This window comes from Delphinapterus leucas, chromosome 15 (assembly GCF_059928025.1).
Source record: "Delphinapterus leucas isolate spDelLeu-1000000601 "Yukka" chromosome 15, BTC_Dleu_Yukka2, whole genome shotgun sequence".
NCBI classification, from domain to species: Eukaryota; Metazoa; Chordata; class Mammalia; order Artiodactyla; family Monodontidae; genus Delphinapterus; species Delphinapterus leucas.
In genome coordinates, this window is record NC_143143.1 from 65262761 (window position 1) to 65275955 (window position 13195).

Here is a 13195-nt window from a genome sequence, read left to right on the forward strand (position 1 = left end):
TGCTATTAGTTTTTCACCTTTAAAATGTTAAGTCTAGATTTTCCTCAAGGTCACAAGGTTAGCTATTAAATTGTTCACCCAAAAATTGTCCTTCAGATATGACTTGATCAGAAAAAGAACAAATTCAAACCAACTAACCTCTCAGCTTCATGAATCCCAGATAATTTTCTAACCAGCCACCAGTGAAGATGTAAACTTTACCAACTGACCCCCCCATTCTATTAATTGGCTTAAGGTAGTTTCGTTTCCCTCACCTGTACAAGCAACATATTCCTTGATATTGCTGAGTTCCCCTCAAATATTTCTCAATCATTAAGAAGATGGTAATGTTATAATAAACTACACTGGAATATTTGGGGGGCATAAAGACACTCAGATCTAACTGCAATCAAGGACACTCCCAGAAATTACAGCACCTAAAAAATTCACAAATTGGATGTTGTCTCAGGAATTGATTAAAGGATCTCACTCCGAATAGCCATTTGAGCTATCTTCTGTTTGACTGAACTCTTTAACAAATTTGCTTTGAACATCATTTACAACCCAAATTTCTTTTATCTAGCTTTGGCTGTGTTGGGTCTCCGTTGCTGTGCACGGGCTTTCTCTAGTTGCGGTGAGCAAGGGCTACTCTTGCACGGGTTTCTCATTGTCGTATCTTCTCTGGTGGAGCACAGGCTCTAGGGGCACAGGCTTCAGTAGTTGTGGCGCACGGGCTTAGTTGCTCTGCGGCATGTGGGATCTTCCTGGACCAGGGCTCGAACCTGTGTCCCCTGCATTGGCAGGCGGATTCGTAACCACTGCGCCACCAGGGAAGCCCTACAACCCAAATTTCATTCTTTGGTGGTGGGCAAATTTTTGCCACGTCTTAACAGATGAGATTAAATAACATCTGAAGGCACCTTTGCTGGCCCAGTTCCCTAGAAAGGAATGACAGAACAAACCTGATAGTAACTTGATCCAAGAATACATTTTTAATTACTAGGAGATAATCTGGAAAGAAAAAAGTTGGCATTATGTATGTCTCTGCCACCCAATAACACTGCTGCCTGGTGTTCAAAAATAAAGTCGAATCTTGAAATTTTTCTTCAGGTTAAATAACTGAAGCAAGTAAGGGAATTACAAACATCCCTCAAAAGGGTTGGTAGAAAACTGTGATGCCTCTAAATTCAAACTGAGTTATCTTGATATCTGAATAAACTGTAATACTTATGATTCAGCCCTAACAAATCAATACAGTAGTAACAGAAGTTCAGGCAGGTGAGGAAATCAGTATTGGAAGGAGCAATTAGCAGCAACATCCCCTACTCAAAAGATTCAACCTAGACATAAAAACTTGAAGCAGAGTTCAGAGTATAAATCATGAAGGGTTGCTGCCCAAGTCAAGTTAAAGCTCAAAAATGCAGTTAAATCAATTTGGGAAACCAGTTTGAACTTACACCATTTTCTCCAGTATTTGCTTTTAAATAACAAGGCATTTTTCCCCCCCACAAATATGTCCAGAAAACGTAGGAGAGACTTAAGGATGCCCAGGTTTGAGGCCTGGTCAAATCAGTTTGGTTTTCTTTTTGGTAAGTTCCTCAGTTTTGATATAATACCCTAAATAAGTAGTACGGTACTAAGACTGATACAGAGGAATGTAGAGGGACAACTTGAGGGCAACAGTTTCACTAAGAATTTTCCCAAAGAGGCAACTAAAAAGTCAAAGAAACTAATATTCTATTTCCAAGTTTCTGTGACTTTAAAACATTTCAAAAATGAAGATTTCTTGTGGCCTTTTTAAGAGAATTTTATTTGAGTGGTTCTTACAAAGATTGTTGCAATATGAAAGTCATTTGTTTGATAGAAATATCAAGCTGTCTTGTCAAACACACTGAAGTAACCCAAAAATATATTTCAGAGCTCACAGAGCTTAAAAAGAGCAAAGATTATATGCAACCAGACAAAACCTATTTCTGCATTTCCTATTTCTTGCTCAGACTGCTTTGCTTACCAGACTGTCACTAAACATCTTGAGGAAATGCAGGGATCATTTTGTTTGGAATCTTAGACACACCCGAACACATAATATTTACAAAGAAACTTTTACAGATACATTAATTGAAAAGATACCATCCAGAAATGTAATTTTGAAATCTCCTTTTCTTGCCAGTTGATCAGAATGCAAGATGAGATGTTAATCAAACAGCCCTTTTAGCTGTCTTGAATTTCCATAAACTATGTATTCCAGAAACCTCTGCTAAACCATTAACCAAATATCAACATTAGTGAAATGTAACTGCTGTGTAAAAAGTTAGGCTTCTGAAACATTAAAAACATCATTACATCCCTGTCTGCCTTTTTATGTTAAGCACATTTGTTCCCCTAGAGCTATTCCTATAGATCCTTAATGTAATTTTCTACATGTACATTTAAAAGGCAGAACAAGAGAACAGCTTTGTATACAGTGGGATTTGCTAGTTAGGGAGAATGAGCACACTGCATTCCTGTTAACATTTTTATTTTTTCAAGGTAACAGGAACTGTATACAAATGACAGCAGACCCTTGCCTCTTTATTTTTATCTAAATAAAAGATAACTCAAGATGAATTCTCAAGAAAGAAAAAAAGCTATGTACATAAGGGACTATATTTTCCTTCATCGTCTACTTGGAACCAGTAGTTGTGTTGCTGTCATGGAATCAGGAAAGAGGTTGTGGTAAGTTGGAAGAGGTACATACGCTGCTGTTATCATTTTACCTGTTGAAAGAAACACATATGGTCGTTTAGCTTCTTCACTTAGATTAGACCATTAAAAACAATCACTCAGAAAAAAGGTCAAACTCACCAGCAAACCACCTGCCATGCAATGCATTGACAGCAGCAATGGCTGCAGCAATTGATGGGCACTTCACATACACATTGCCCTAAAATACAACAAAAAAGGTTAAAGGTGTGATATACAACATGGATTCCAGTAGGTTTATTCAAGTTACCTATAGAAAAACTGCTCTATAACTACATAATTGTTCCACTAGCTAATATATATAACCTAGAAATTTATTGAAAATACTTCATCATCCCCAAAACTGGCCTTGTTACTATCTTCTATGATGTGAAAGCTGCTGAAGAATGAAATCAAGGTGCCAGAATTTCATGGCAACCTTTGAACACTAACCAGCAACAATAATGCTACATGATGACCTGAACTATTTTAAAAGTGTCTTTACTTTGTAGGGAGTGTATTTAGTCAGTATGCTAAAGCTTCTCTCAGGAGAAAACAAAAAACCCCAACACGCTCTAAGGAAAAACAGTGATCATAATATGTCCCAAGTGTGTGAAAAATAAGACACAAGAAAGTAACAAAATACCTGAGCTGAATTTTTGTCAACATAAATATGAATAACTCCTCCATGTTTATTACATTCTTCAATCACATCATCTTTAATCTCTGTATCCCATCCAACTTCTTCTTCTCTGTAACAAAGTATTAAATCTATGAGACACTACTCAAACTTATAAAATGATACACATATATTCCAATCTGTCTAAACAATCTTAAGTGTGTTATTTTAAAAATCATTTGCTTAACATTTAAGTGGTTAATTGACATCTTTCAAAGATACTTATACCAAGTTTATCACCATTTCATAGGACCAGGAAAAGAGTATACTGGTGATACAAATAAATACTGATACAAACTTCACAGAAAACTACTAGATATAAATGGAAAACATAAAATCTACAAAGCTTTCAAATGAATTCCAATCTTACACATTCAAGGGAAACAATTCATAATGTGCAGGAAAATAATTATACTAAAAGGATCAAAATTGTGGCAGTGTTTGAACTACGAAATATGCTGAAAACATGCTAAATGTTAACTTAGACAAGTTAAACATTAAAGATTTCACAGCATACCCTTTTGAACTTGACCAAAGTATATTACTTACGTTTGAGGGTTAAACATGTTAGAGAGTTGGAAACACTGTGTTGCAAGAGGTTGAACAGAGGCAGCTGCAGCTAATGCTGAAGCTAAAAAAAAAAAAGAGAAAGGGAGAAATCAGTTTCATGGAAAATGCATCAGAATATCCCTATGAATAAAACAAAGCCCAATATAACCACTGGACCCACAGGGTGAAACTAGGGTAGTCAGTCACTTCACTAATTCACCATATTCAATAATGCTATCAAACATCAGTGTATATAACAATACCCCATTTTAGCTGCCAGAAAGCTAAGGCAACTTAGTATTTGAGATAGCTGATCCCAAGTTGGGACTTTTGTTTTTAGAAGGGAAGTTAAACCTTAAATGTAGTGAAAATTCATTTAGACAAATATCAATAATACAAACAATAAAATAAAAACAAGACTGATTTCGTAGGACTGCTGGAGTTAATACCCTGAGAAGCAGGGGATGATGCAAATACAGTATTAAAATGCCAACTAAATCTATACCATGTTTTATTTCTTATGTTTCTGCCTATGAATATATAGTTACATATTTTCTTTGAAATATATAAACATTATAAAAGGATGAAGTTTTAAAAATAATATACATAAAACCATCCAAGTATTTAAGATTTAACATCTTAGGACTATAAAACCTACTACAACATCAAATTAATATTTTTAAAATGATTAGGTCTGTTCTAGCAGGAGAAAACACTAAGAAGAGTAATATGTATCTATAATAGTCATTGTTAAAAATAAAAAACTACTGGACACTAATACTTAGGAGCAAATTTAAACCAATGTTGGTTTTAAGTTTGAAGTGCATTTTCCAAGACAGTTGCTCCATTGCTTTTATGTGGCTTAGAAAACATTACCAGTAGCTGTTACAGAACTCACCGTAATCATAATATTTGACCAAATTTCATTCCAATACATAACAATAATAAACAAAGCTATGGATAAAACAGTGCATTAGAAATTATGGTAATTAAAATGAACAATAACCTAAGTATAAGAAACATTCCACTGAATAAAAACTAGGGCTGTGCATGAAATACATCATAAAAAAGATAGTTTCTGATAGAGTAACAAGTGCTTTTTGCTTCTTTATAGTTTACTTCAATAAACAAGTATTTGTCGTTCATAAAACTTTGTATGAAAATAAAAATGCTAAGATAACTAACGTCAAATTCTATTGAAGAAAGTTAAAGATGCAAGTGTGCTCATATTACAATAAAAAAACGAAGCCCACTGTGTACCTTTATCATAAACAAATGGAATGAAGTATGCTTGGAAAAAACACTAGAAGGTCACTGTATGCTATGAATACTGAAAAATATTAGAAAATGTATCATGGAAATATTCCAGCTCAACCTAGATGAATGCAGAACACAATGAATTCAGCATAGAAATATAACTAAGAGGAAAATCCACCAGTTCTACTTTTAAAAATCTGTTAGGAAAAAAAAAAAGATTGAGTACAATTGTCTCTTTTGCTGAAAAAATTAAGATACACATTTAATTCCTGACTATCAAGGAACAAGAAAAGACCTTTTTCATACAGAATCATTTACCTAAACGACTTTAAGTATATCCTGTAAATTACTGCAACAAAATGCTGTATTAAGTGGCAGAGATTTACTTGATAATTGAAAACTAAGAAAATAGCCTATTTTATAAATTGTTTCACAATCTCTGAAATCTGCATGCAATTTAGTTCTGGATAATCTCATTGCTTGGTACTGCTTACACAAATCACTGGAGTTAGTTCTTCCTAACCTTATATTAAGTTCACAGACTCCATGTTCTAAAAGATTTGTCTACCAAAATGACAAGTTTCATTTTCTGACATCTATATAAAATGTACAATCAGAACACAAAGATAGGCATACAAAGTTGAAAATAATTCTAAGCAAGCTATAAGCAAAAAAAGCATGGACATTTATCATCTTTATTCATGTAATTGTAATGACTTGGATTAGGCCTTCTGGCTTACTGTTAATGACACTGTATGTCATTCTGACAAAACTGGGCCCAAAATACAAACTACAGTAATAATTATGATAAAATATATATACACAACTATGTCCTGCTACATTAACATCCACTTCAAAAACAAATAAAAAACTCAACTCACCTTCAGTCTGTTGGGAAAGTCTTGTTTGCAAATCTATAACAAAAGAGAATTCTACAGCTCAGTGCAGGAACAATGAAGAGCCTCAACTAACAGGGTAAATGTCAGGAAAGCATTAATAAAAGAGGACTATGGTAGCAGGGTTTATCAAAATGAACTTATAGTAAAACCTGGCAGCCAAACCTCCTTCCCCATTCCTCATTGACAAGGCTGTGGGGCCTTTTTCTTTCCTCCTATCCTAGGAAACGTATGCCTCTCTATTCCTATTCCTAGAACTCTTCCACATCTCAAAGGCATTCCACTATACTACTCTTCACATGGGAATAATGGGAAATGGGGAAAGGGAAGCACACCGGTCAGAAAAATGCATGAAAACCCTGATCTTGAGAATTCAATTCCAAGTACTTGGGATATTCAACTATTTATTGTTCTATCAGTGTCAGTAAGCATTTTAAACTTTAGAAGTTTATGGTGAAAGAGTCAATACTGCAACAGTACACGTCAAACACTTTCAATAATCTACCGATTAAGTAGTGAAAAACCCCATTCTAACCATATGTATATATTATTTAAGTTCTTTTAAGTTGTCATGTCCAGCCCAGAAGGTGGTAGTTTTATTAGGTCTGATTTCCTGGCCTATTCTGGAAATTTAATGAGGCAGGAATGAAATCTAATCAGATTTACTATATGTAGTACAAGAAAAATCTAACCATCTAGTCTGTATTAAAAATAAACAGAATGGTGATTTCTACCAATATATTTTCTCATATAATCATTAAAATTCTACATGAGAAGGCCAATTAAGAGAAAGCTGCCATCAAGTGAAAGCAGCAGCAAGTGTGAAAAGTGAAGAAAATGTCACAGTATCCAAAGGTATCTTGAAGTTTAAAAACTATAGATATATACAACACAGAAATTGTTTGAATTCAGTAACCTTATTTTCAGTAACACGTGATCCAACTGCAATACTTTATTACCATTTGGGCTTCTTGTTGAGTATACAAAATGATCATAAAACATAGGCAAAAATGAAAAGGGATCTGCAGCCCAAGTCACATGGGGATGTAAGAATACCTGGGTCCTAGGTGCTCAAAACTGGCATCCCAGGGAGTTGAAGAAATGTAACTGGTGTATACTGAAGGAACTTGAAGATATGACCATAGGAACATTGTCAATAAACTTTAAATTATAAAGCAATTTGTCTTTTTTTCCCTAAAATGGGAAAAAATGTATAGGTATCAGAAATCCATGCTATATTAAGTGTATATAAATCAAAATTTCAAAAATGGTTCTTCAGGTCATTTGTTAACAGATTAGGAAACAAAGCATGGGTTTCATACAGATAAGAACTAACTTATCTTAGAAAAGACCCGTTAAACTTCCAGAATAAAGACATGTGGATATAGTGATAGGCCACTCTTGGTTTCAAAAAACAACTTTTAAGAACTTCGGCAACAAGGGCCTCAAATATTGACATCAACACTCAGCGACTTATCTTATTTTAACAAGGAATATGTAAGGTTTTAACGACAGAAGAAAAATACCCAGTTATGTAAATATTTACCTTAGAATAGAGTGCTGATTATTAATTCAGTAGTAATAGCAATTTACTGGAAGTTTTAAGAAAACAGTACGAAACTTTAAAATCATCTATCAACACTAAAAAGGGGGAGTATAACTAACAAATAGTTAACTAAATGGCTATTTTAAGCAATCCATGGACATTTAGAAGTTTCAGCCTTAATATAAACTACCCAGTTAAGTGTGCCCAGGGAAGTATAGTCATTCTTCATTCATCGTAAGAGAAATAATGGCTTAGGGAAGTAATAATGTCTAACACTGAAAAACTACAGGCGAAGATATTGTTTACAAACCAAATCAACATATTTGATACAGCAGCCAGGATATAACAGAAGATTGTTTAGAAATGAATCATATGTATTTGTATTAAATCCCTAAAGGCACCAGCCTCTAGTGAAATATCTAGAATATGGTAAACACTAGCATTTTTCTAAATTATTGAAAGAATGACCTAACAATGGGAAGCAATACACGGATACAGTTTTCAGGTAAAATAGTAACTGTCAAACCAGAGACTAGGATATATTTCTGAAGTGATGGGTTTCCTTTAGTATCTTCAATTACAGTATGTGACATTCTATGACTACGTGTTCACTGCAAAGAAATTAAATGTCTAATACTTGTTTAAATCAAAACAATAATTTATTCATAAATACAGAAATGCATTAATAGTTATAACTGTCCTTCTCATATGAATACACTAACATGATTGTCAGTAATTTTAAAAAACTACCCATCAGATTTCAAAATATATCAGTTTGAAAGGAAGCACAAGACCCTAAAGTACTCACAAACTTTAAAATATTCACTAAAAAAAGGAAAACACAGAAGTGCCCCCTATAAAGAATAATGCAGATGCAAAAACGATCCTCTCTGTTAATTAATGGCTTTTCAATTGAAAAGGAAATCATGAAGCAACCACACAGAACTTTTTATATATTCAGATGCAGTACCATGATCTTATATTGCCATACTTTCTTGGGTTAGTGTTTCTTGTCATCTAAAGTACAAACTACAAACGGTTCTTCTCAGATATTCTAAAAGCAAGACTTCAACATCTCAAAACTTAATACTATCCTAGCTCATAGATTTGGGTTAATTTCAAGTACCTGAGCCACAAAAGAGAAGAAAACAATGTGGTTCATAAACTAAACCCATTGTTACATAATTGTAAGAAACTATCAATTCTCTCCCTCTTTTCCTCACCTCTCCAGGCACTTCATTCTATAACTCAAAATCTCAAAATACAGTTGACCTTTGAACAACTTGGGGATTAGGGACACCAACCATCTGAGCAGTTGAAAACCCATATGTAACTTATAGTAGACCCTCTATATCCTTAGTCCTTCCAAATTCATGGATTTAACCATGTGGTATTTACAACTGAAAAAAATCCATGTGTATAAGTAAACCCTTGCAGTTCAAACGCATGTTGTTCAAGGATCAACTGTAGTATGTTCTAATTAGGAAAGCAGTATTCTCTGCACTCTTAACACTGTAATTATTTTAAATAAAGCTTGATTCAAAGGCCTCTGGTAGCTTTCCAAACAAAAATATTACAAAGACTATTTTTCCTTTGAAACAATATAAACTTTTTGGTCTTCAATAAAAGTGACACATTTAAAAAGACTTAACAACGTACGGGGACTTCCCTGGTGGTCCAATGATAAAAGAATCCGCCTTTTAGTGCAGGGGACACGGGTTAGATCCCTAGTCAGGGAACTAAGATCCCACATGCCACGTGGCAACTAAGCCCACGCGCCTCAACTACTGAGCTCGCATGCTGCAAGCTACAGAGCCCACACACCCTGACACCTGCACACCACAACTAGAGAGAAAACCCGCATGCCACAACTAGAGAGGAGCCCACGTGCTGCAACAAAAGATCCCGTATGTTGCAACTAAAACCTGATGCAGCCAAAAGAATCAATCAATCAATCAATCAAAACAAACCCAAAATACAACAGCAATTTCAACTAAAAATTGGTATGCAGGGTTCAAAAATACCCTGACAGTTTATTATGAGTGGATAATTATGTCCTGTATCACCACTTCCTTACATGAACTCTTGAAATCTGTAAGTTAAAAGTACTTGATGAATTGAATTCTCAGTAAGTCCTTTTAAATGCAAAAATTTGGCAAATTTTCGAATTAGGTGAAAAAACAATGATTTCAAATAGAAAAGATTCAATTCCTACCTGCCACAGCACCAAATGCCAGAGAGCCACTCATTTGCAAAGCCTGCTGTGCTGCTGGTGGGATCTGCAAGCCTGTACCTGTAAAAGAATAGGTCTTAACGTCCCTGCTTTAAGAGTGGGAAAATCCTAGTTTTCTGGTTGCTTAATACAAAAGTCACTTCATTAAAACAAATTACAGTGGTCTTTGGTAGCAGGGCAGGTGAGATTATTTCCAGGATCTCCTCGGATATCAAAATCCACAAATGCTCAAGTCCCTCATATAAAGTGGCGTGATAAAGTCTGCCCTCCGTACTCAGATGCAGAACTCACAGATATGGGAGGCCAACTGTACAGGCAGGACATAGTATTAAGCACTGCAACTCAATTTATTCTGAAGTATGAGGATATAATAGAAAGCAAAAGAAATCCTGTAACATATGCTGTGGTACTCAAAAAGCATCATCATAAAGTAGATTCCATTATAATTAAGGCAATGAATTTCACCTATGAAACCGCATGTGCCGCCCAAGGATAACAGTCAACCCCAAAATAAGAAAAAATAATTTTCCATTTATTTGTCTGCATGGTTACCTTTCTCATTACGGTATCAACAAATCATTCACAACACTAGGATAAACTTACCCTCTGCGAGCCTAGCCATTAACTGGAGACGACCAGTTGTTCCCAAGTCAATTCCAGTCCTTTCCAGTTCATCACTGTCCAAAAATGAGCTAGCACTGGAAGCATCAGTACGTTCAGTAACATGACCAACTTTCATCGGCCTTCCTGCTAGCTCAAATCCATTAAGTTGTTCCAAAGCTTTCTTGGCACATTCTGAATCAGAAAACTATACAATTGAGAGGGGGATAAAAAGTCCAGCAATTATTTACATATGCAAGGTAAAGAAACCCTTACTTATTAAAGCTAGTATATTCAATAATTACATCTGCAAGGATGATAAAGTAACAAGTTCAAGCTATAAGTAATATAACCTAAATTATCAGACCACCAAAGTTTACGCATATTACATTTATTAATGTGGTGGTTTAAAGGGCAAGACATTATCAAGTAATGACACCTGTCTTTGGGAATAAAGAATCTCAGTAACAAAATGTGAAAAGTAGTTTTTCAAACATCAAAACCCTTTTTAATATGCTGGAATAAATTAAAATGTTGCTTCTTTTCTCTCTTAAAAGTACACTATTCAGGAAAATTAAAAGTTCAACTCAGGTTTTTAATACAAAACTTAATTTTTAATACAAAATTCGGAGTCATTGTTTTATTGCCAGTTAAGTATTAGTCTTAATTTCAGGATGCAGACACAATAAAACTTTAATTCACACAATCTGGTCTTAATATAATGGAAGAACGGGCTATATTCTAATTCCACAGCTTCATCTTTCATCAGAATGTTGAATTGTTTAAAAATATTTTTTTTCCATTATTGAGATGGGAACAATTACAGATAGTAGTTACAAAATATAAAAACATTTACACACACAACATTTACATGATCTTGCTTTAAAAAATATATTTCTTTATTTATTTGACTGCACCAAGCCTTAGTTGTGGTAGGCGGGATCTTCGTTGCCACATGCAGGAGCTTGGTTGTAGTATGCGAACCCTTAGTTGTGGCATGCGGGATCTAGTTCCCTGACCAGGGATCAAACCCCGGGGCCCCTGCATTGGGAGCTCGGAGTCTTAGCCACTGGACCACCAGGAAAGTCCCTACATAATCTAGCTTTGCATACAAATCAGTAAGCCATAGGAAATAGTTCATACTTGATTTTTGTTAAAAAATTAAAATGCTTTGCAAAATGTCTTCATTGTTTACATGACATTTAGTAGTGTTCTAGTGAAAATATGGCCAGGCCAGTGAGCAAATATTCAAGCACTAAATCTAGCACATAGAACACTAAATACTTTAGACAGTAGTAGGAGGAAATATTTGTAAGTTGCATGTAAAATCCCTTGAACACCTTTTTTTGGGGGGAGGGGGAGATCATGCTAATGTTACTAGTAACAAATCAGCATGTTGGTGTTTTATAACTTTTTTCTTTTCACCAACACACACTGAGATAGATAAAATCCCACTGAACAGTGGAACGTATTATCACTACAGAATAGGTTTCAGTTTTATTTAAATTTGGTTATAAGACACAATTGTAATTTCTTGATAAAATCTGGGATCTCTGTATTTTTAAAATTTTTTGTGTATAATGGCAGCAGTGGTGACAACTATCTGTATTTTAAACTAAAAATGTGTTTCCAGCACTTTCCAAGGTTAAAAAATAATTTGAAAAACTGTTCTCATGTAATTGGATTGCATCATGAACATTAATATATAAACAGTTTACTTTTAAAAGGGCACCTCCATTCACAATTATTCCAAGCTGCCACTTCATACCCTATTCAGGCACTGGGCTTCAACGGTCAGCTACAAGCGCTTTTAATAAGGCAATCCTGGTCATGGTTGTCCGACGTGTCCATATAAAAAGTAAGAGAATTCCAAGAGACCTTTATGCAACTAACATCCTGTGTCACAAAAGAGACTGAAGAAATCCTAAAGGAGTGAATGACTTCAATTACATGAACAGTTGGCTAACCAAACTGACCATAAACAGAATGATAGCAAACTGCTGTAAGTTTCACATTTGGTGGACACCTTTAGCTACTAAGAATTGGCTACTAACAGCAAAATAAGTTAAACCACTTGAAAATATTAACCTTACCTCCTTCCCCACTATCAATAACCAATAAAGCTTTACACTACGCTATTCAAATCAAAAACTTTTAAGTCATGTTAATCATGGTTAATTGCTTACCGTAATAAATCCATACCCCTTGGATCGACCTGTTTCACTATCCATCATGAGCTGGATACTTTCAATCTAAAAATGAAAACCACAATTATTATTTATATAAATGAAAAATGGGGGGGCAAAAGTATTTTACCCCTTGAAACATGATTTTAAAATGGCTCCCCCTAAAACATAATAGAAAACATATCACAATCCCTCATACCCAAAAAATCTTCTTTCTAGAGGCTGAGGAACTTCCTAAACACGAAGTTATGCACTGGGGAGTCTTTTGCATCAAAACCCACTAAAAATCTGAAATCCTTTGCAGAATACAATGTTAAAAACAAAATCAACCTTTTTTCTTCCCCTTTGCTAAAATACACCAAATGTTAATTCTCAATTATGCCAGACACAATAAATTGCCTGAAATGTTGGAATAACTAAAAACAACAATGGGATGTGGCTGATGGTTGCACAACACTGTGAATATGCTACAAAGCAATGATTGTTCACCTTAACTGAGGGAACTGTATTTACTACATCACAATATCCCAACAAACTCGGTCATACAAA

The 13195-nt window shown here is 34.7% G+C and overlaps 1 protein-coding gene across 6 annotated transcripts in view; it reads right to left on the reverse strand.

Moving 5' to 3' along the window:
• Positions 1-1761: 1761 nt before the first annotated feature.
• RBM39 (RNA binding motif protein 39) overlaps positions 1762-13195 on the reverse strand; it is a 30024-nt gene continuing 18590 nt past the window's right edge. For 4 of the 6 annotated variants that reach the window (XM_022592537.3, XM_089896798.1, XM_022592534.3 and 1 more), the window contains 8 exons: positions 12647-12712; positions 10464-10668; positions 9843-9920; positions 6067-6117; positions 3929-4010; positions 3347-3452; positions 2824-2902; positions 1762-2735 (listed from right to left, as the gene is read on the reverse strand). In XM_022592537.3, the coding sequence (XP_022448245.1) occupies positions 2635-2735; positions 2824-2902; positions 3347-3452; positions 3929-4010; positions 6067-6117; positions 9843-9920; positions 10464-10668; positions 12647-12712 (768 nt within the window). In that variant the 3' untranslated portion in view covers positions 1762-2634. The remainder of the gene's footprint in view (positions 2736-2823; positions 2903-3346; positions 3453-3928; positions 4011-6066; positions 6118-9842; positions 9921-10463; positions 10669-12646; positions 12713-13195) is intronic. The other 2 variants (XM_022592538.3, XM_022592536.3) reach the window with 1 other exon arrangement.